General features: G+C 48.1%; 1 protein-coding gene across 1 annotated transcript; it reads right to left on the bottom strand.

Annotated features, from left to right (window-relative positions):
- Nucleotides 1-663: 663 nt before the first annotated feature.
- cckbra (cholecystokinin B receptor a) lies at nucleotides 664-19,505 on the bottom strand. The gene is given in 6 exon segments (XM_056431760.1): nucleotides 664-1,208; nucleotides 1,210-1,334; nucleotides 1,850-1,977; nucleotides 6,288-6,549; nucleotides 9,891-10,139; nucleotides 19,367-19,505. Coding segments are annotated over 6 exon segments (1,356 nt in total). The 3' UTR covers nucleotides 664-755.
- Nucleotides 19,506-21,383: the final 1,878 nt, after the last annotated feature.

The following is a 21,383-nucleotide window of genomic DNA, read 5'->3' as shown; positions in this document are numbered from 1 at the left end:
AAAAACGTTAATATCACGTCGTCAAAATCACCTGAATGAATGGATTCTGGCATTTGGATATTACCAGAAAATATGCAGGACGAGAAGTGATGAAACATTAGGCAAGAAGGAAGAAAAAAAGCTGGATGAACTCTGCTTAGCGATCTTTGGGTGTAAATAGAAGGATTTCTTGCCGAAAATATCCAAAGTTGCCCCGCGTAGCCTCCAATAGAATACTTCTCATAACTGAGGAAGAAGCGCTGGATGAATGAAGACACAACCACAATGCACACGACGGCTGAGAAGCAGACCGATTCATTACTGCGGTGGCAATGAGTCCTCATTCTTCAACAGTATGCTTCAAAAAAAATGAACCTTTGGCACAGAAAGAACCGAAAGACAAATATCTACAAGAACACAAGACTCATCACCCCCGCGTAGTTCCTCAGTGAAATGTCTCGAGCCGCCGCGACGAAGCTACACACAGAGCACAGGCACTTGATGTTCTCTGGGGGACGCAACAGAGCGGATGCTGCCAATGAAACAAAAAGAAGAAGAATGTCACCAAACTGAGTCCCGCCTCACATTCTGCAACCATGCACACAGAATTTGAAGGAGACCTTCTTTTTTTTTAAAAAGAAGAGGCCCCGCAAACGAGGGCCGGGGTGCCGCTCAGCGCGCGACTCATCAAACAGAAGATTGAAGAAGAAGGAAACGGACGGTGCGCACGCGGCAACCCGCCGCCGCCGGTTTGTGCGACCTTCTCCGCCCGAGGCTCAGCAGTTGCCGCCGCCGGTGCCGACGGTGGTGTAGCTGATCTTGGACACGGAGGTGGCCATCGACGTGGCCATGGAGGTGGCGGTGGCGCCGTCTTCGCCGCCCTCCTTCCCCCGGCACAAGCGGCGGCAGAGGCGGTTGCCGCAGCAGCAGCAGGCGAAGGTGGACAGCAGGGCCTGGCGGAAGCGCATGTTCATGAAGCAGTAAATGACGGGGTTGACGCAGCACGAGGAGTAGGACAGCAGGTGGATGAAGGAGATGGGGGCTCCCGAGAGAGCTCGGGAGGCCGACTTCAGGTCGAAGGCCTTCCAGGTGTTGGCCGAGTACAGGGGCATCCAGCAGACGAAGAAGAGCGCCACGATCACCATCAGCATGCGGATGACGCGCTTCTTGGCCTGCAGCTTGGCGTCCGAGGTGCTGCGGGCCTTCTTCTCCTTCTTCTTCTTCTTCTTCCTTCTTGGCCTTGGAGAGGGTGGGGAGCTCCAAGGCGGAGGAGGGCTTTTTGGACACCTGGGCGTAGCAGCCGTCGTCCTCGTCGTTGGACGGGGGGACGTCCCTTCCCCCGCCGTTCTTCCGGCCTGCGGAGGAGGGTCACAAAGTGTGAATGCCAAACAGGGAAGGATGGAAGTTCATGAATTCATTCAGCTGCCCGGAGGAATAAAACTCCACGCTCCAAGGCTATTTCAGATGGACTCAACCTCGATGAATCTCACACACGGCTCCATGGAAACCGGAGCCTCTCAACAGCAGCTGTACTTCACCTAGAGGGACCACATGTCTGCTAGACATAACATATTCCTTTTCTTTTGGGACTAAGCTGTAAGGCCTCGCAGATATTCAAAACTTGAGTGATCTGACAACGGAGAAGTCTATTTCTGGACGCAACAGGTGCAACATCCCCCCTTTCGCAGATCGTGGAAACATTTATAAATGCATTCCAACAAGCTGTGCATTCATTTGGGATTTGATTCCGTTTGAGCAGCTGCAGCCTCACACACAGGTCTATAAGAAGTGAGACGGATGTTTTCATCAGCGCCATGAACTAGATTGAAAAGTCTGTTGCAGCCGGAAGGAATCTAATGACGGTTCTCACCGGCGGCCTCTTTGCTCTGGCCCCCCTCGAACTGCATGCCTCGGAAGAGCTCCCTGGAGATCATACCGTAGGCGACGCTCATCACCACTCCCGGGACGAAGAACAGAATGACGAGCAGCAGCACATACCTGGAACACAGCCACAGTGGGAAGAGAAGAACAGAACACAGAGGGGGGAGAAGGAGTTGGATCAGGGATGGGAAAAAACAAACCGAACACATCAGATGTTCTAGCCACAGATAATAAAAGAGAATATACCAGTGCAGTAATACAAATACCAATGAGTACTTCATAGTAGTGCCATACTTTCCAAAAGTTGTTGTGGCCTCTCAACACAGGCCGTATGGGCGAATCACACGTCGTCCCTTTCATTAGAGGAACGCTTGCAGGTGATTGGCTGAGAGCTGAAACCACACTTATTCATTTTTGTCTGGTTTTTTTTGCAGCTATTATTTGGCGAGGCAAGAGTGAGATTTCCAGATAGTTCATCCGATCACCAAGTGCCTGCCCTCTGATAAACAGTTTCCAATGACAGCGTGTTTCCAATGTTTCTTTTCGGCATCAGAAGAGTTAGTAGTATTCCAACCACGAGAACCAATTAGATTGACTTTAAACACGACTTTGGCTTTCAACGCGACCATGTGCCTCGCCGTGTTGACAGTGTCCACAGCGTCCACCGTACAGTACACATGGCGCTACGTAACACAAATAGACTTACGAGGGCGCGGTCGCCGTGTCGTCACTAATTGCTTTGTGGACATTTCGAAACCTTTGGAGTTCGTCTCCATCCTTTTATAAACTGTTTAACCAGAGGTGAGATGAGAGGGGCGGAGCTAAGTACAACTAAACGCTCAAGGAGCGTTGTACAATTCACTTTCATGGACTGAAAGCCCACGGTGGGATACGACCAGAATGATGGATGCCGTGGTGGCGACCTGTCAATCACACGGTAGCCACGCCCTAAAGCAGACATTCATCAATTATTTTATTCGGATTATGAAATTAACGTCGAAGAAGACTTGAAACTTGAGATTGAGACCGTAACCTAATGTTTTCAATATTTACTGAGGGAATAAATCAAGTGAGAAATTGAGTAATTTTCTCATAGACTTCTATAAAACCAGAGAAGTCGCCCCCTGGTGGCCATTAGGTAGAATACGTTTCAGGCTCTTTCGCATCGACGTCACTCTTCAGAACCGGATTGCCAGAAAGGATAAACTTTTTTTTAGAAAGACATTTTTATATGACCTTTTGCCAAATGTACATCGGTAAAAGCACTTTCACGAGGCGATTCGCAGACGCCGCACGCCGCTGGGCTGTTTTCTGACTCTCTCTCTGCCTGCATTGATGGCGCCGCAAAGAAAAAGCAGCGAACTGAGTAAGTTGTAAAAGAAACTGAGGTGAAGGGGGAATTCATCAACGGCGTACAGCATTCAAAGGGCTCCGAGCCGCCGCCGGTATCTGCCTGCAGACACCACTGCAAGTTATAGATGAGACCTGCACCACTGTTTTGTTTCCGCATGCAGTAAAGAACAATGAACGAGTAAAAGGATAAACTCTTTACCAGCGGATCAAATGAAAAAAACCTGTACACGAGTTGAAAGGGTAAGCCATGAATAAATAAGCTACAGGTGTCACTTTGATCTTAATGCATCTTTACCATCACCGGGCACGTCTCCCTTTGGATTCGTCATAATCACAAAATAACCGCCTCAACCACGCGGTGACGGAGGAAGCCTCATTCACTGTGATATTCTAATGTCTTCAACCCTCTGAACTCTGCCCCCTCTCTTTTGAGGACGACCAGGCTTCAGTCACAGCCTCTCATCCGCTGGCTGTTTGATGCTGTTTAAAGCTGCCAGGAAGTGAGCGTGCTTGTTTTGCCTCGGAGGGGGAAACCCAGATGGACGGCACGATGAATATTCATCTCGTCTCTCTCATCACCTGGAAGCTACGTGGTTAACAACCGGGGAAGGTGTGTTCGGTTCCCGCTCCTCTCCGAGGAACACCGTATGCACGTTTCTGAAAACCACAAACACGAAGAAGGATGAACTCCGTCTGTGGAAATTGAATTTGTTCAAGCTCTGGTGATCCCCTGACTCTTCCTCTGGCACCACCGGATAAATATTTGTCCAGATCTGATGAAACCTTTGCCCTGGATTCCGCCTCTCAGGCACACACCGTCTGCCCCGTATTGTTGCTTAGAGGAAAAGCCTGAAGCAATGCTTGTGTTACACTGAAGTCCTAGCATTTATATTTTAGGGGAAATAAGCTATACATGTTGTTATATTTTGTAATATTGTGTTATCAGTAAAGCATTGTCTTCTTTGTAAATATGCGAACGCAACATTATCTAAAGTTTTGGGCCGCAACTATTGATCATTTTAGTAATTGAGTATTTTAAGTAATCTTATTGGAGCAATCGGATGAAAAAATACTTTTGCTTTATTCATTAATATGGTAAATGTTCTTCTTTTGCTGAACTGTGCTCCACCTCCACTCCACCTCCACCTCCCCCACTGAAGCCAAACCTCCGCTTTAATGTTAGAATCATGAAGAAAACCAGATTTATCTTTAATGCAAAACGTTATCAGGTCCCATTTAAAAGTTGTCTTGTGTAGTTGATTCTCCTCAATGAATGTGATTATTCATCCCTCCGGCGTAACTTCCATTAAGTCTCCAGTGCATAATTATAATTACAACATCTTTAAAGTCATTACTTTTTTCTTTGACTTGACAGGATTTGGTTTATGAAGCTGGGAATTAAAACTTGAAAGATCGGCGTACTTAGTGACACATCTGGACTTTTTGACATCAGAGCTGCGACTCTCCTCCTCCTCCTCCTCCTCCTCAGCCAGGAGACTAATTAACTGGTCTCCCGATGTCTTTTTCCCCGAGAAGCTTTACGGTTTGATAGACGGGGGCCGAGGAAAGAGCTGTCGGACCACAAAAGGCTGTCATGTAGGGAGACGTACACGTTCCCGCCGTGTTCAGCTGCTTCTTTACTTTTAATTGTGCCTTCCTGCCTTCCTGCAAGTTGTGTAATGAAATCTTTGAGGATGGAAGGCTTTGCTAACGCCTACCAATCCAGACTCTCTAGCATCAGACGAGGGGTCCAAGTCTTAAACAATAAGAATTTAAGAGCCGTCTTAAGAGCGTCCTTCTGACTGGGTGGTGAGGAAATAAACTTAAAGTCACAACAGCGTTCTTTGTTTTCTTGTGACAAAATCGATTTATTGTAATAGAATTGCAACAATAAGCGTTTTTTCTCACGTAGTGTTGTCACGATACCCAAATGACTGCTGCTTAACCCTTGTGTTGCCTTCGGGTCATTTTGACCCGAATCAATATTACACCCTCCCCCCGCCTTCGGATGAATTTGACCCCATTCAATGTTTAATGTCGGTGTTCTTTCGGTAGTCAACAAACAAACATAAAGTGCCTCACACTTAAACTTGGAAAACAATATTAATTCTAATAATTTTCTGGAGGTTTTAATTGCTGGCGTCAAATTGAACCCAAAGGGTAAAATATGTTAGTAAATATAAAGGTAACAGGAGGGTGAAACATTGAATCGGGTCAAAATGACCCATAGGCGGGGGGAGGGTGTAATATTGATTCGGGTCAAAATGACCCGAAGGCAACACAAGGGTTAAGGAATGGAATAATCGATAATGTTTTAATGTCAGGGTATTTATCACAAAACACTCGGGGGAAAGTCAATCTGCAATACATTTATACTTTTGGGTGGTTGCAGGTAGTAAGGAGATCTCCTTTATTTATTTATTTTTATACTTGTTATTTTATTTTGGTATTTTTATAGAAATACAACCTTCAAAAGTAAGAATGCATCAAAATAAAACATAAAAAGAAGTAAAAACCCATGCATCTGGCCAAGAAGGGCCATAAGGAAACACCAAAATAAAATGTTGGTGAATTGTTGCATGGATATATATATTTTTTTGTCTCCTTATTTCATAATTATTTTCCTGCCTTAACAAGGAGATCCGTTTTAAAGCACCACACAATGTACGAGGTCACCTGTTAGCGAGTTAAAACCACAGCGTTGCACAAAGCTTTTATTTTTAATCGACCGCACTGAGAACAGTGACGAGGTTCTGAAGGCCGTCTGTGAAATATAAACCTTATATAAACTAGAAAAATGACCAAATCGGCACGGAATCAATTCTCCAACCGTTTGCAATCAGTGGAAAGGGACTGATTGCACGGCTCGGAAAATTAATCGACTTTTCTGCTGGATAATGCGAATAGACGACACGACTCCACCGCAAAGACATGCAGATGCTATTCAACTCACTAACTGGCTTTGTCTATTCATGTCTTTCTCAGTCATTCCAGTCATGAAGGCATGTCTATCAAATTATTATCATGCATGTTCTCATGCAAATCCCCCCCCCCCTCCTCCCCTGTGGACCTACCAGGTCTGCTCTGCTTCCCTTCTGGGCCAGTTCAGGCGGCACATGTGGCTAACGGTGCCGTTGGCCTTGGCGTGCGTCCTGATGAAGCTGAACACCGGGTAGGGCACCATGAGCAGCAGCGACACCACCCAGGTGGCGGCGATGACGCGGTAGGCGTGGGACCGGGTCTGCCAGGCGCGGGACTTCAGCGGGTTGCAGATGGCGCTGTACCTCTCGAAGGCGATGGCCACCAGGCTGAAGGTGGAGATGCTGACGGAGATCCCTGCGGGAGAGCAAAAAGACCACGGGAGAACTTTGAGAGGGCCGGACGGAGAAGACCAAGAGGTTCACGTCTGTAAAGAGGCGAGGAAGAACCAATAGCCTCCCAGTCCGCTTGATACCCATTGGTCGAATAAAGCCCAAACACCTCCATCCGCTGTTACTGCAGGAACCGTATTACTGGAGCTGCTGGAGCGGTGGACCGCTTCTGAGGACAACGTCTCCTCTCCGGGATCCGCCTCCTGGCGACGGCCTCTAAATTAAAAATGTCCCTTCTATTTTATACGCGCTTTATCAGAAGCGGCGAGAGGGATTAATGGTTTAAATGGCATGTTGTTGACGGCGACGTCTTCAACTCAGAGAGAAGAAAGGGCTGTGAGCGTGTCTGGTTGTGGGGTGTTTGATGCCGAGTCTGATAGAGCGGCGACGTTCTCCCGCCTCTGACGGAACAAAGGGGCCCACTGGTTCGGGTACTCCAGAACAAAGAGAACATCATTATTACAGAGCAGTCAGAGAGAGACCGTGCATTATTAAAAGCATTTCGGCTCATTCAGGGAAGGGTAATTTTTTGTGATCGCTGCCACACCGACATGAAACCTGACAGGGTGCTACATCAAACTAAAACCACTGTGCTTATTGGCTCAGAGCAGCCCCACCCCTCCACCTCCCCTCCACCAATGAGGCAAAATGCTGCGTGAGATGAAAGACACGGATGCATGACATTTTGTGAAGTTGGATATTATTGTTAAGGAAACTTATGTGGTCCACCAACATTTTGTACAGCAGTTTGCATCGGAAAAACTACGACTCCTTCTGTATTTTCGTATCCATCAGTAAATTACAGAGATACCCGACCTGGCTTTGATGGGACTGTCGGTCCATCTTTACGTTTCAGCACCCAGTGCCGCGCATTTATCTGAGAATAACTCATAATATCACATGTTAATGAAGAACGTCTTTATTTTGATTTGGTATCAGATCGTGACTCGGTATCGTAAATTTAAAGGAAAATAATCTCTGACTTCCTGTTTGAGTCCTTATGACCAAATAGAAGTCATGTACGTGTGACGTAGTTCTGGTGCCCAGAAGAAGAAGAGCAGGATGGCCTGCTCGTGTGCTCCACCTGCGATCGTAGAGTTACTTTTTCTGTCAGCGAGCCTCTGTCGTCCATCGGCTGAGGCGTAAAGATTGATTGACAGTCGACTCGCAGTACACCGGAAAACCCTCCACCTCCACCTCCGGCTAACCAGAAGGAGGTGGGTGGCACAGCCAACCGATGCAGATCTTTACTGTGCACCGGCACAATAAGTCTCTCACACCCACACACCTCTTTCAAGTGTGAAGCACTGGCACAGAACCAATCACACACACAAGGAGGGAGGGGCGGTCATGCCCCGCCACGGATTGAATTTTCTCTCAAAAGGAACACTAAAGATAATGAGTAGAAGACGAGAAAGCAGGTGAATTATTCATACGGCACTTTTGTAAAGTGCTTTTTACAAAGTAAACAGAGGCATGCAGCGGCGGGATTAAAAGAAAAAGGGAGTTATGAAGAGAGCGGCGAGAGAAACAATCGGCGGTGACACGCAGATCAAAACTGTGAGAGGAACACGAGCCGTTGCATGGAAAGAAGCTCCAAAGGAAAGTTTAACACGTTGAGGAAACGTACTCGATGTTCATGTCTTCATGAAGGTATTATGAGCTCGTTATTGGGAAGAGAGCCGCAGGACCTCAAATGGCCTCCGCTGATACGGAGTAATCACTGGGAGGATGTGCACGTCCACCCTGAGAGGAAGTGCACCTCCAGCTGATGTATGGCGCCCGACACCCGGGTCATTTGGATCGATGACGGAGCAGAAGACAAAGACGGGAGCGCTTCTTGTCTGAGGGATTTGATTTGTGCCCTTTCAACATTTCATTGCGCTTGCTCATCTGTTTTATATCACTGCCGGGGGGCAGCAGACGCTGATCTGAGATCAGCAGCATTGGCGCAGATCGCAGTCTGTTCGGCCCCTCAAGAAAAGTCGTGACAGGAATAGCCGCTTTCCAACGCACTGCCACGACTGTATCCTCTCACGTATGAATACTGGACGTGCCTCGACGTCAGTCCCGCTTGTTTTCAAAAGAGTGGACGCAGGAGGTTTTTCCAGGGCGACCGCGCTAATCGCAGCTCGGCAGTACGAGAGGGCGGGAGAGTGTGGACATTACCGGTGAGCGACTAAACGCTCCCATTCGGGACGAGGAAGCTCTAATCCCTATTTTTTTCTCGTTCATTAAAACACAAATGCATCATATGACCGACAAAAAGCAACAAGCATGGATGCACGAGGGTGATGGACGACCGCACGAACGCACACACAACCCATGATTATTGCAACATCGATCTCATAATTGTTCGCCATAACAGCACGGGGGGGGGGGGGCATGACTCACGCGGCCATCGAGTGATGGATGGATGGGTGCGCGGGGAGGATGGGTGGCGTATCGTGTGTCTTAATGGCCGTGCGCAGCGGATGAGTTTGCGAAAGGGTAGATGAGTTCGCCGCGTGATCAATGGGCGAGGACGGTCCTCCTGCGTATCGATCCGTTTTGGCTAATGGAGGGCCGTGCTCATGGGGGGCTCAAATCATTGGGGGGGTGCTTCTCATATTAAGATCGATGTGGGCGCACATGATCAGTACTTCTATGATATGTTTCGCCCAATTTCCACGTCAAGAAGCGCAACAACAGGCTCTTCTTGCTGAGGCCGAAGAGCTTATTGGAGGAGCTCGGCGTGAATGCAGATGTGTTGGACTTCAAACACTGGCCGTGCTTTAAAGTTAAAAGTTACACATTAACATATTCAGATGCGCGAGAGAAAAACTCTTAAAACGCTGACTGTAAAATTATGGGCAGAATAATCGAGCAACGCGCTGATGCAACGACTTGCATCATTATTCAGACTCTTCCAACTGAAGCTTACAGCCCATGTCAGCTCCAAAAAAGAAAGAGGTGGGGTTCTTCTTGCTCGAGGCCCCCCTGCGGCTGCTCGCCTGCTAACATCGCAACCTTCTCCATCTAATTGACAGTCAGCTCTTCCAGTAACTCTCAATTGAGAGGAACGGTGTCCTGAGAACTAAGAGTCAAAGGGGTGGGGGGTGGAGGCTGGGGTGGGGTTGAGCAGTAGGGACTGAGGAGCGGGAGAATGGAGAACACAGACACAGTTTGCGGTCTGGAATAATAAAAGATATTACCAAATATCCCTCTGGTGTGCTGATCCTAGGGGAGAAACCTACTGGTGACAGCCTGAAACCTGCGACACTGGTTTTGGGCTGTACAATATAAATAAAGAAAACCCATCTTCACCCATGAAGTAGGAGATGGCCTTGCACATGGCGGCCCCGAAGATGAAGTCCTCCAGGATGTTGGGGATGAGCGTGAAGGGCATGCAGAAGATGGCCATCATGAGGTCGCTGACCGCCAGCGACAGCAGGAAGCAGTTGGTGACGGTGCGCATGCGCTTGTTCATCACCAGCACCACGACGATGAGCAGGTTGCCGAAGACGCTGAGCAGGAAGATGAGGCAGTAGAGCAGGATGCGGAACGAGTCCATCTCTGACGGACAGGGAGAGAGAGGACGGTTTTCAGGGCGCTTCTTGCATGAAACTCATGATCAATCAAAGGAAGGAAGCATATTTGCAGAAGTGAATTACAAAGCACACCGCTTTGAATTAAATGGACTGAATGTGGTTCGACTTCAAAGGAATACGAATTTCATAATTTCTTGCCGTCATGAGACAAGTGGCATGTTTGACAAACGGGAACCGTCGTGAAAGTAATTAAATGAGTTTCCTGGTTCACAAAAGACTTGAGGAAATGACTAAATAAGAGGACGTCGTATGAAAAAGGTGAGAAAATAACACGAAGCGGCTGTATTGAGGCCGTTCGACCGGGAAATGAGAATCACCAGACGACACCGACGTCTATTACGAGACGGAGCAACTTTGAACAATCAACATCTTACGGCGTGCGTGTGACCATGTTTAACCGCCAGCCAAATTCAAATTCGATTAATAATACTTGGAATAAGACGATGCAAGGCAAACAACATCACGCGGGCTGAACAGCGCGGTGGAAGAACTCGATCCAAAGTAAACATCAATCGCATCGTCGACATCCCTCTCGGTTAGCGTCAGATTAAGTATCGAATGATCAAGATGAGGAACAACGTGGAACATCTTCTGTGCGGGACGTAAAAAATAAGAATGAAAGAACACGCACAAACAAAGGAAACGCAGTCTTCACCAGACACGATGTTTTCACCAAATATAGAGTCGATATTGTGACGTTGGCCATTTGTGCCTTGAACCAAATATTCATGATATTCATTCCTATGAGATGTTTGCTCATCATCAGGAATGTGGATATAATGACAGACGTAACACAGCTTGAGCCGTCTGGTTAGTCGTTATATTACATCACTTGACTGTAATTGCAGCCTTTAAAAACTAGGAAAAGACGAGACTGTATTACTGTTTTCAAGTATCGAAATTATACACACAATAAAGAAAGATCTCATTTATTTCGTCTTCATTTTTACAAATATAAATACGTTTTCATCTAAATTCTTGATAGCAAATTAAATCTTCATTACAAATTAGGGGCATGAAACAGTGTGTGTGTGTGTGTGTGTGTGTGTGTGTGTGTGTGTGGAGATAGAGCCAGACCAGCGGTCCCCCGTCTTTATGCCAAGCTAACTGGCTGATACAACTTTTTAATTGAACAAAAAAGCCCCCCTTCGTCATATAAGTGATCAGCTGTAGCTCTATTCTAAAAAAAATGGATTGACTACAAAAAGAAAACGGACAATCTGCAGAAGTAAAAAAATACAACGTGGCTGAGGGATTTGAACCCAGCATGTTAATCACCTCTGCCATCTGAGAGACCCAGTCGCCCTGTACACTGCACAAATGAATTATTCATTTAAAATCAGAATATCCTCTGAGACGGGTTTCAATCGGGGGAGGATTGTCGACACGGTCGAGTTGACAGAAAAACGTTTTGCCCGAGAGTTTGACTCCGAGCTCGGCAGCTTCCTTTGTGTTGGATCGGGAGCCATCCAGCCGAGTGAAACGGGAATGATCTCTTCATTGAGCGCCGGCGGTAAGTCTGGCTCCCCTGAGACCAGCGGCTGCAGGAGAATTCACTCCGGGTCCTTTGACTCCCTCAAGCTGCGTTCAAATATATCTATAAATACATCGGCCATTACAAAAATAAAACGGCCTCCGAGATGCTCCTACGCAGCCGTTATTAAGGTTGAACATTATCGGCGTGACCCAGGGCTGAGTTATGTTGATCTAAACTCTGTTTGCCGTGCGTATCCTATTGGCTGCTGCAGTGCAAACCGACGCCAAGTTTCCCCGTGGGCATCATTAAGGTGTCATCACGGCACTTCATCTCATCTTCGGGAGATTAAAAGAACTTAATGAGGGCCGCAAACAATTGAGAGTCCCTCGTTGGTGGATGTGTAATGAGAGTCTTGAGATGGGGGTCACGCCCTTTCTACCCCCTACCCCCTACTCCCCTACTTCCCTTCTTCCTTGCTTCGACCACACTCAATCGTTTGAAGTTGCGAGTCCACCTCTCCCACACAGTTGCCGCTGTGTGTCGCGTTGGCAATCTGTCCACAGACGGAAATAAAAACACCTGTCAGAGTAGTCACAACCGCCTACTGTGCCGGGATCCACCACAGTCGGTGTTTCCAGGACGACGTTCGGCCGCGGTGACTCAAACCGGTGATAACGAACAGTAATAATCTCAGAGACGATCCGCACTCTCCTTTTCATCAGAGCCTCGCCGTGAGGTGGTATTTCATCCCGGGCCCCTGTGAGATGACGATATGTTCGACACGACTGTCGGCTGCGTCCAGGTCTGATGTTCCTCCTAATTGCAAGCGAGCCCGAAAGACCCTCTGGAATAAGTCGGCAGTGGATTAATTTTCACTCATAGCGCGCAATATGCCGCGTTCACATGCTCATGTTAACGCCTTTGCTAGCTGGAGTGACAAAACATATTTTGTAATTCTCCTTGCAAGAATTTTTCGGAAATAAATGCACCTGTCGACATAATTCTATGTCCCAGAAGACCCCAGTGCATCTCTTCAGCTGTTGTGATCACTAAAACTGATTTGTGCAAACACATAATCACTGAATTCTGGCAGAATATTAGAGAAATCTCTCTTAATATAATGACATTTCGCATTTTTCCTTCAAGCGATAAACATCCTGAAATTACATTTCCATTCGTATTAGAGTCTCATTTTGGAACGTCAGAGAGAGGAAAAAAAAGTCTTTTGTGGAGGCAAAAAAAGAAGAAGGAGGAGGTCCTCGAGTCAAGCGACGGAGAAATATATCACGCGTTGACGTCTCTGTAGCCTCGTAAAGAATTTTCTCATTTCAAGAACGGAATAATATCCCAGTGACAGAGAGAAATGGTAGAAGTAAAGATAAGATGATCCTTATAAAACCTTCAAGACATAAATTTTTATTGGCTTTTCATATTTGATTCACTTGCACTCCACTCCATCCAAGTCCGAGTGTTTTGAAATTGAATCTTTCTTCTTCTCGTAGGCTTTCCGAGCACATGGACCAGCTGGTTATTGCAAATCAACATCTATTTCCTTATAACCATGAATGGTTGTGTTTTGGTAAGTAAAAAAAAAACAAATACTTATATAAACATGCTCGGGAATGTTTCCCGGAGTGGAAGGCCGCTTCCGATGCCAGATTTGTGTCCGCACCGCCGATAGACCACCATCTCACATCTCCGTGACTCCTTGACTTTAATCCCCGCCGTAATCAGGCTCTGAAAGTGGGCGGCGCGTCTTTTTTATCCTAACTGATTCAAAACATGAGGATTGCTTCTTAAATCTAATCCCAGAGGGGAAGCACCAAGACTGATTCCACCTTGACTCCGGTATGCGGCTTCCCTTCAAACCGGAATAATCTGAGCTCAAACTGCGGGTTTTATGACAATCTGGCTGGTTGCGGATTGGACCCCGTTGGCGTTTGGAACGCTCTCTCCGAAAAACGCATAACTTGGATCTTAAAAAAAAAGTGGTGGCAAATGAATCCATTGACAAAAGCAATCAAGCACCTGGTGCTCTGCATCTGTATCGCATTCAATCACTCGAACGAGGCGAAGTTTCTGGTGCAGTCAGCACAATTAAACTCAATTAGTCTTTCCAGCGCGCCTCTCCACGAGAGGAGAATATTGATCCGTCTCCCCCGTGACATTTCTGGACGTCTTAGGACAGAGTTCATTCATGGTTTGCGAACAAACTCAGCACATCTTAAATTACCCTTGAGGCTTTGCCAGATACGCACTTTCGCTTTTGACGCCATTAATTCCTCGCATATCGGCCTTATTACCATATCGTAAGATACCAAAGAGAATATTTTAACTTGAAAGCCAAGTGGAGGACGGAAAGTTGAGGGGCGGATGAAACAGGAAGTGTCAAGCATTCAGCAGTTACTGCACTGCAGCCGTAGTGTTGTAACCACCACTACAACACTCATTAAAAGGGAATATAATTAACTATTCTGAACCGCACTAGTTGAAATTGATTAAATGGGGGAGTTTCCTCATCTGGCTCGATATCGCCTCGTTTGAAAAAGCACCTTGTTGCTGCGTATCGCCAGAGCTGTGTCTTCAGGGACTCCTTTGTGGAATTAAACATTCAGCCGAGGTGGTCGCTACTCGATTCCCATGAATCACGATGTAAACAAAGCCAGCGGGGAGGCCTCTGTGTTTCCAGAGGGAGCACCACGCAGTGCCAATTACTAATTGGACTTCTTACGGACTGCAGAGACCTCACCCTTTGCGAGGTTCAGACTTTGCGGAAGAAAAATCAATCGGACCTTAAAGTTCCTATATTTCAGGATCATTGAAGTTGCTCTCAGCTGCACACTATAAAGCAGAGGTGTGCACTGAAGTCACATGACTTGGACCCCAATCCAACTTGAGTCACATGACTTGGACCACAATCCAACTTGAGTCACATGACTTAGACCCCAATCCAACTTGAGTCACATGACTTGGGGCATGCCTTTCTTGACTAGAGTCTTGGGACTAGTCCGTCTCAACTTGAGACTTGAATTTGGACTAGACCATCTTAACTTGAGACTTGACTTTGGACTAGTCCGACTTGAGCAAAAAGACTTGGGACTTACAAAAGCCCTTCTCTCTCCCTCCACCTCTGCCCACTGGGCGAGTCACATGACGGAGGGTTAACTGACGGTGAAATGAGTCCTCCTTCATACTGACATCAGGTGACCCCTTAAACTCCAGCCTGCCTCCTAACCTCCACTACCACAAGCCTATCAAGCCGGCGTGCAGACGAAGGCCTTTACAGCACTACTATTGTACGGTTGAGGGCATCTTCATTACTTGTGCTGCCGACGCTCCAGTCAACACCGTACACCCTACAATCTGAGATAACTGCACTGTTTTTATTGAGTGCACTGATGAGATGAATACCGATAAAAGCCATAACGCCTTATTGATTTTCCTTATTGAATATTCGGTAACAAGAGGCAGCAGCTCAAAGTCAGGAGGGAAGGCATACGTGTGTGTGTGTGTGTGTTGTTTCTCCCTCATCAGGTCGCTTCAAACGTCTTAGATTATGTGATTTAATACCCGTGATCTTGCTTTGACAGTCTACATCAGCGTGTTAACGCCCGACGGGAAGAAGATAATCACTTCTGTGAGACGACGTGTTGTAGAAATCGGTGAGATATTAGAAAGTCCGGAGGCGTCTCTCAGTCATTACTGAGCAAACATTGCATGCCTTCTCTGCACTAACAAGCATCCCAGCCTTCGTTTTTACCCAGAGGCCGAGGGTTGTTTTATTATCGCTCTTGGACAGAACTGAAAACGCTGTATATTTAATGCTCACGAGATCCCATAATGTCCGATGTTGTTTTCGTGTTTTTGCGCTGCAGGAGTTTTTAAAACACTTTACGTTCTCAGGCAAGCTCTGGAGTTATGTATCTGTATTTGGGGCGCAAATCGGGTCAGTTTGAGCAAATTAGTGGGTCAGCTCCACAACCGCTGGGAGTTCTGGGAGAGGATGTTTACATCGACGCCAACATCAACGCTGTGTACAAGAAGGGGAGGAGTCAACTCTATTTCTTAAAGGAAACTTGGATCCTTCGATGTGTGGAGCAAGATGTTGGAGGTGTTCTACCAGTCTGTTGGACCAGTCCTCTGAGGTGTTCTACCAGTCTGTTGGACCAGTCCTCTGAGGTGTTCTACCAGTCTGTTGGACCAGTGCTCTGAGGTGTTCTACCAGTCTGTTGGACCAGTCCTCTGAGGTGTTCTACCAGTCTGTTGGACCAGTGCTCTGAGGTGTTCTACCAGTCTGTTGGACCAGTGCTCTGGGGGAGCAGCATTGGAGCCGGAGAGGAGGACGCTGACTGATTCCTGATCCAGGAGAACATTCCTGTCCACTGCAATAACACAAAGAATCACCTCTGGCCAGACCCTCCTCAGATTGACCAACATCAATAACACTTGCAGCGCTTCACTCTATATAATTTATATACACTTGGATACACACTTTTCATTCTTATTTTATTTCATTTCCTTTACTATTTAAATTCTTAAATGTAATATGCCCTGCTATTTTATTTCATCGTATTGTTTATATTATAAAAATGCTTGCTGCTGCTTCACAGACATTTCCCCCTGGGGATGAATAAAGTATATTGTGGCAGCTGTCCCCAATCTGGCCTCGGCTGCTGGCTGGTTGACAATTAGTCAGCTGCTCTGACTGATTGGCAATCAGTCAGCAGCCGATGCTGCCTGTATAAAAGGGCAGCAGAGCTGGAGGGAAGGGGAAGTGAGCAGAGGCGCAGGTTTTGCGGTCTGCTTGCGCGTTGTGTGTGACCAATAAATTATGTCCTTCCGCCAAACCTCGTGGTTCCGGGCTGATCCTTGGTGCTGGGGGGGGAAACCCACAGGTAGTGGCCATGGAGCTGCTACACTGGAGCCCAACGTGGGGCCCCCGGAAACCCAGCACCTGGAAGGGATGGAGTCTGGGAAACCAGAGGAGGAGCTGATGAGCAGCTTGGGCCAGATTCTGGCCAGAATTGAGGAGATGGGGCGGGCACAGGCAGAGGAGAACCGCCGGTTCCTCAAGGCCCTCCTGGTCCCGCCGGCTCTGCGGTTGAACCCCGAGACCCAGGACCCGTCGGAGCTGCCGACCGCCGAGCCCCAGGACCCGTCGGAGCTGCCGAACCCCGAGGTCCAGGATCCGTCGGAGCTGCCGACCTCCGAGGTCCAGGACCCGTCGGAGCTGCCGAACCCCGAGGTCCAGGACCCGTCGGAGCTGCCGACCTCCGAGGCCCAGGACCCGTCGGAGCTGCCGACCTCCGAGGCCCAGGAGCCGTCGGAGCTGCCGAACCCCGAGGTCCAGGACTCGTCGGAGCTGCCGACCTCCGAGGTCCAGGACCCGTCGGAGCTGCCGACTCCCGAGGTCCAGGAGCCGTCGGAGCTGCCGTCGAACCCCGAGCCCCAATACCCATCGGAGCTGCCGACCCCCGAGCCGACCCATCGGTGGAGGGCCGACTCCGGATCCCCGGGCCCTGTCGGAGGGGCCAGCTACCGCTGCTCCGGCTCCATCCCGGCCGGTCCCGGCTCCCCGTTCCCCGGCCCAGCGGGCTTCAGCTCCCCGTCCCCCCCACGTCCCGAGCCCGGTCCCCCAGAGCCCCCACGTCCCGAGCCCGGTTCCCCAGAGCCCCCACGTCCCGAGCCCGGTTCCCCAGAGCCCCCACGTCCCGAGCCCGGTCCCCCAGAGCCCCCTCCTCCGCCCAAGATCTCATGGGGGGGGGAGTAGGTTAGGCCGGATGGAGCCCCGGCCTAAATCGGGTGGTGGGGATATGTGGCAGCTGTCCCCAATCTGGCCTCGGCTGCTGGCTGGTTGACAATCAGTCAGCTGCTCTGACTGATTGGCAATCAGTCAGCAGCCGATGCTGCCTGTATAAAAGGGCAGCAGAGCTGGAGGGAAGGGGAAGTGAGCAGAGGCGCAGGTTTTGCGGTCTGCTTGTGCGTTGTGTGTGACCAATAAATTATGTCCTTCCGCCAAACCTCGTGGTTCCGGGCTGATCCTTGGTGCTGGGGGGGGGAACCCAGAGGTAGTGGCCATGGAGCTGCTACATATATATAATCTAATAACCAATGAAAGTGTTTTTCACATGATGAAGTGTTTAGTCTTATGAAGGTTCTGTCGCCCTGGGAGTGAAGGAGTCACGTGTCTCGCGTGTTGTGTCCTGTCAGATTTAAATTATTATTCTAAAAACATTTTTTCTTAATGGTTCCGTCTTGTTATTTTCAGTTTTTTTTGTCTCACGCAATAAAAATAATATAGATTTAATCAGTTATCCATCAAATATTGTCAAAGTATGTGATTATGATTCTTACCCCCAACATAACCTCCAAAAATACATATTAAAGGCATGCAGCTCCGTCTGTGTGTGCAATAAACTGCAAAACGCTCCGGTCCAAATACATCCGACTATATTTACTCAACTTTCTTCGCTTCATTGGGATCAAACTGCTGTTGTGGTTATGGCTGAACCTGTTAATGTTTTGTTTACTAGCATCAGAAGCGCTGTCCTCTTGCCAGGGATGGACACAAATCTCCAATTAAATGGATCAGACAGCAGAAATTCCACAAGTGGAGTGTGTGTGTGTGTGGAGGGGATGGCGCTTTAATTCCCCGTCCCCGCGTTGTCGTGGCTCATCAGAGCAGCAATGCGGCTGCATAATCCGTCTCTCTTGGCCTGAGGGGGATAGAGGGAAATAAAAAGAGGACTGTGTGCGCGTGTCGCATGAGAGGACGCAGCCGGCGGCAGCAGGATGCTCCTCTCGGTGCAACACCATGCACACACACACCCGGCTGCAGCTGGGAGCCCGGTGCTGCTGCCCAGCCTGTGTAAAGTCAATACAAGTAACGAAGATGGGGGACGCCTGTGAATAATTCAGTATAGGGGCAGGGGTGGGGAAAGAAAGGGATTTTGTTTAAATGTTCTGCAGGAGCAGCGTGGGGTGGAGTAAGAAGGAAGTCTCGCCCAAGTTCAGACTTCAATCAAGCCCTTATTTTCCACATGGTGTCCCGATAGAGAGACAAAGGGCCGTATCTTCCTCTCCTGGGGTGTGCGGTTTAATATCCTCAACGTGCAGTCAGCAGTTTGAGAATTATACATGAGAAACATCAACATTCAGGATTTAAACACACACACACACACACACACACACACAAGGACTCTCACAACTGTGGCATTATTGATGCAGAGGGAAGCGCCAGTATAATTGGTCTGCTCTGTGATGGATTGAACACAATGCTGAGGAACTTCATTAAAACGTAACTCCTGATTCATGATGATTTATTTTTCCTTTCTTCTTTTTCTTTTACTGTGGGGGGGTGGATCTGTGGTGGTTAGCGAATAAAAATGCTGTGTTGTTGTTTTTGACAAGAAATGCTGACTGCATTTTTGAAGCAGGCAATCAGTAATAGGTGGCAGTTTGTTATGAGACGCCATCAAGATGGAAATAAAAGGGTTCAACCAAAGGGGTTGGTGCTTTTATTTTGTAGGATTTACAGATTTGCACTTGTTTTCTATGGCAATAAGAACATTTAAAAAAACATTTCCCTCCTATTAATACCACAATAATTACGACCCAGGTTGGGGCTAATTAAAAGACTTTTTTCCCCGTCATTCCATCTGAAGCAAGACTACAGTAGCTTAGCTGAGCTCGCGGTAGAGGAGAATCAAGCCTACCTTTCACTCTCCTGCCCGGGCCACGGACGTCGGAGCCGTTCGGGCAGCTCACGTTATAGTCGCCAACTTCCAGGCTGAGGTTGCCCGTCTGCGCGCAGCCCGCCGCCGACGCGTTCGCCGCCTGCAGAGCCAGCGCCATCCTCCCTCCTGCGGCAGGACGGCTGGCACAAGGACTGGGGTTGTTCGCCTGCACCTGCGCGCCCTGTTCGCCCCGGGAGCCGCGCGATGGAATCAACTGGCGAGCGGCGCGTTTTTCTTCATAACAGCCGCGCGCGAGAGAGAGAGAGAGAGAGAGAGAGAGAGAGAGAGAGCGAGAGCGAGAGAGAGATTGAAGGGGGCGTCGTAGAACTTGAAAGAGTTTGGTAATTAAAATAATAATTTCTTAAAAAACCGAACACCGGACCGTGAGAAGTGAATCAGCGCATGGTCGCGAGGGAGAGGGGTCGGGGGGGTCGGGGGACACCCCGTGAAAGTGAAGCGCAGCTCAGCGCGCGACGCACCGGACTGTGAAGGAATGAAGCTGCACGCGCTGCTAGGGCAACTGAGGAGCTCTCTCTCTCCTTCTCCCGGTCTCTCTTTCACACACACAAACACCTCCCTCTCTTCCCCCCTCCCTCCCTCCTTCTCTCCATTCAGCTCATATATATATATATATACATTTTTTTTAAATCCGATATTAATCAAATGTAATATTTTAAATAGAACTGCTTATAATAATGATCTATTTTACTGAAGAATAATTCAAATATGAAATAATGCATTTTGAATTATTCTTCAGTAAAATAGATCATTATAAAGAGCAGTTCTATTTAAACTGAAGAGTAATTCAAAAGGCATGTATATATATATATCCTGAACCGGCCTGAGGGTCCTGGGACAGAGGATGTCGTAAAGCCCTCTGAGGCCAATTCGTAATGAGTGATTTTGCGTTGCAAAAACTAATTTGAATTTAATTGAATTGAAGCTTTGCGTAGAGGAGTCCGCCCTTAACAACAACGAAAAAAGTTGACGAGTGCCTCAGGGCGGCGTTGTCAATACTCAGGAACACACACACGTCTTACCTGAGGCTAGAAAAACAAGAGAGCTGCAACTTGACTGTTCAACTAATGAACGTTGGCCGTGTGCATCAGTTACTTAGGGACGCACAACAACTTACACTACTCTAAAATTGAGTGCGTCTAGAATCCTTCGTGGAGGGCACATAGGCACAACGTGTAAACCTTTTTTAATGCAGCAACGAAGCAACGGAAACATAAACAGGGATTAAAATTACAGCAACATGAGCAGAATATCTGTCTAAGACGTATAATTAACGACGGGGCTCCAGGGGCGCTTCACTTAAATCATAAAATGATTTAACGTTATCCAGCTCCCCATCACCACTGTAATCACACGTCTCATTAACGTGAGCCTCCCGTCTCCTCTGTGTTCACCGAGGACAGACCGGCCGTTGAGCTTTCCCATAAAAGAGGAAAGTACCTCAATCGGAGTCCGTGACCTTCGCTGCGTGTCTTTGACGTTAACAAAACCTGAGGATCTTCTATAATCCGGGGATGTAATGAGCTCATGGGCTGGAGTCAAAGGGAGAAAAGCTCGTCTGGGTCCGTCTAAAGGTTACAAAATGATTGCATGCAGTTCCTCCAAAGCCCCCTAATTACCTCCCAGGTGTCACCTTTACATTTCAGGCCCGTTTCCCCTCGCTGCCGGGCCTCCAGCCGTCTGCTCGCCGTAGTCAGGCTACTTCAGAGAGAAAAGGTGAGACATTCAGCGGAACACACTTATTTGCTTTGTTGCCGGGAGTGAAACGAGAAAATGGAAACCCACTCCCGGGAGTCTCCTCTGAGTCTGAAGCTGGAGCCAGGAGACGGTCCGCTTAGCGTGACGGTACAGATCATGAAAGCAGCTCACACATATTGTAATTAGTGAGAAAAGGTGAAGCAGGACCACATTAGAGCCTTGTTAGTCCAAATAGTTTAGGTGAGCTCTCCAAAATGGGCCTCTGGGCACATTGGTTATT

The sequence above is a fragment of the Pseudoliparis swirei genome, chromosome 14 (genome assembly GCF_029220125.1).
Source record: "Pseudoliparis swirei isolate HS2019 ecotype Mariana Trench chromosome 14, NWPU_hadal_v1, whole genome shotgun sequence".
Classification (NCBI taxonomy): Eukaryota; Metazoa; Chordata; class Actinopteri; order Perciformes; family Liparidae; genus Pseudoliparis; species Pseudoliparis swirei.
This window is presented reverse-complemented; position numbering and strand designations above follow the sequence as displayed.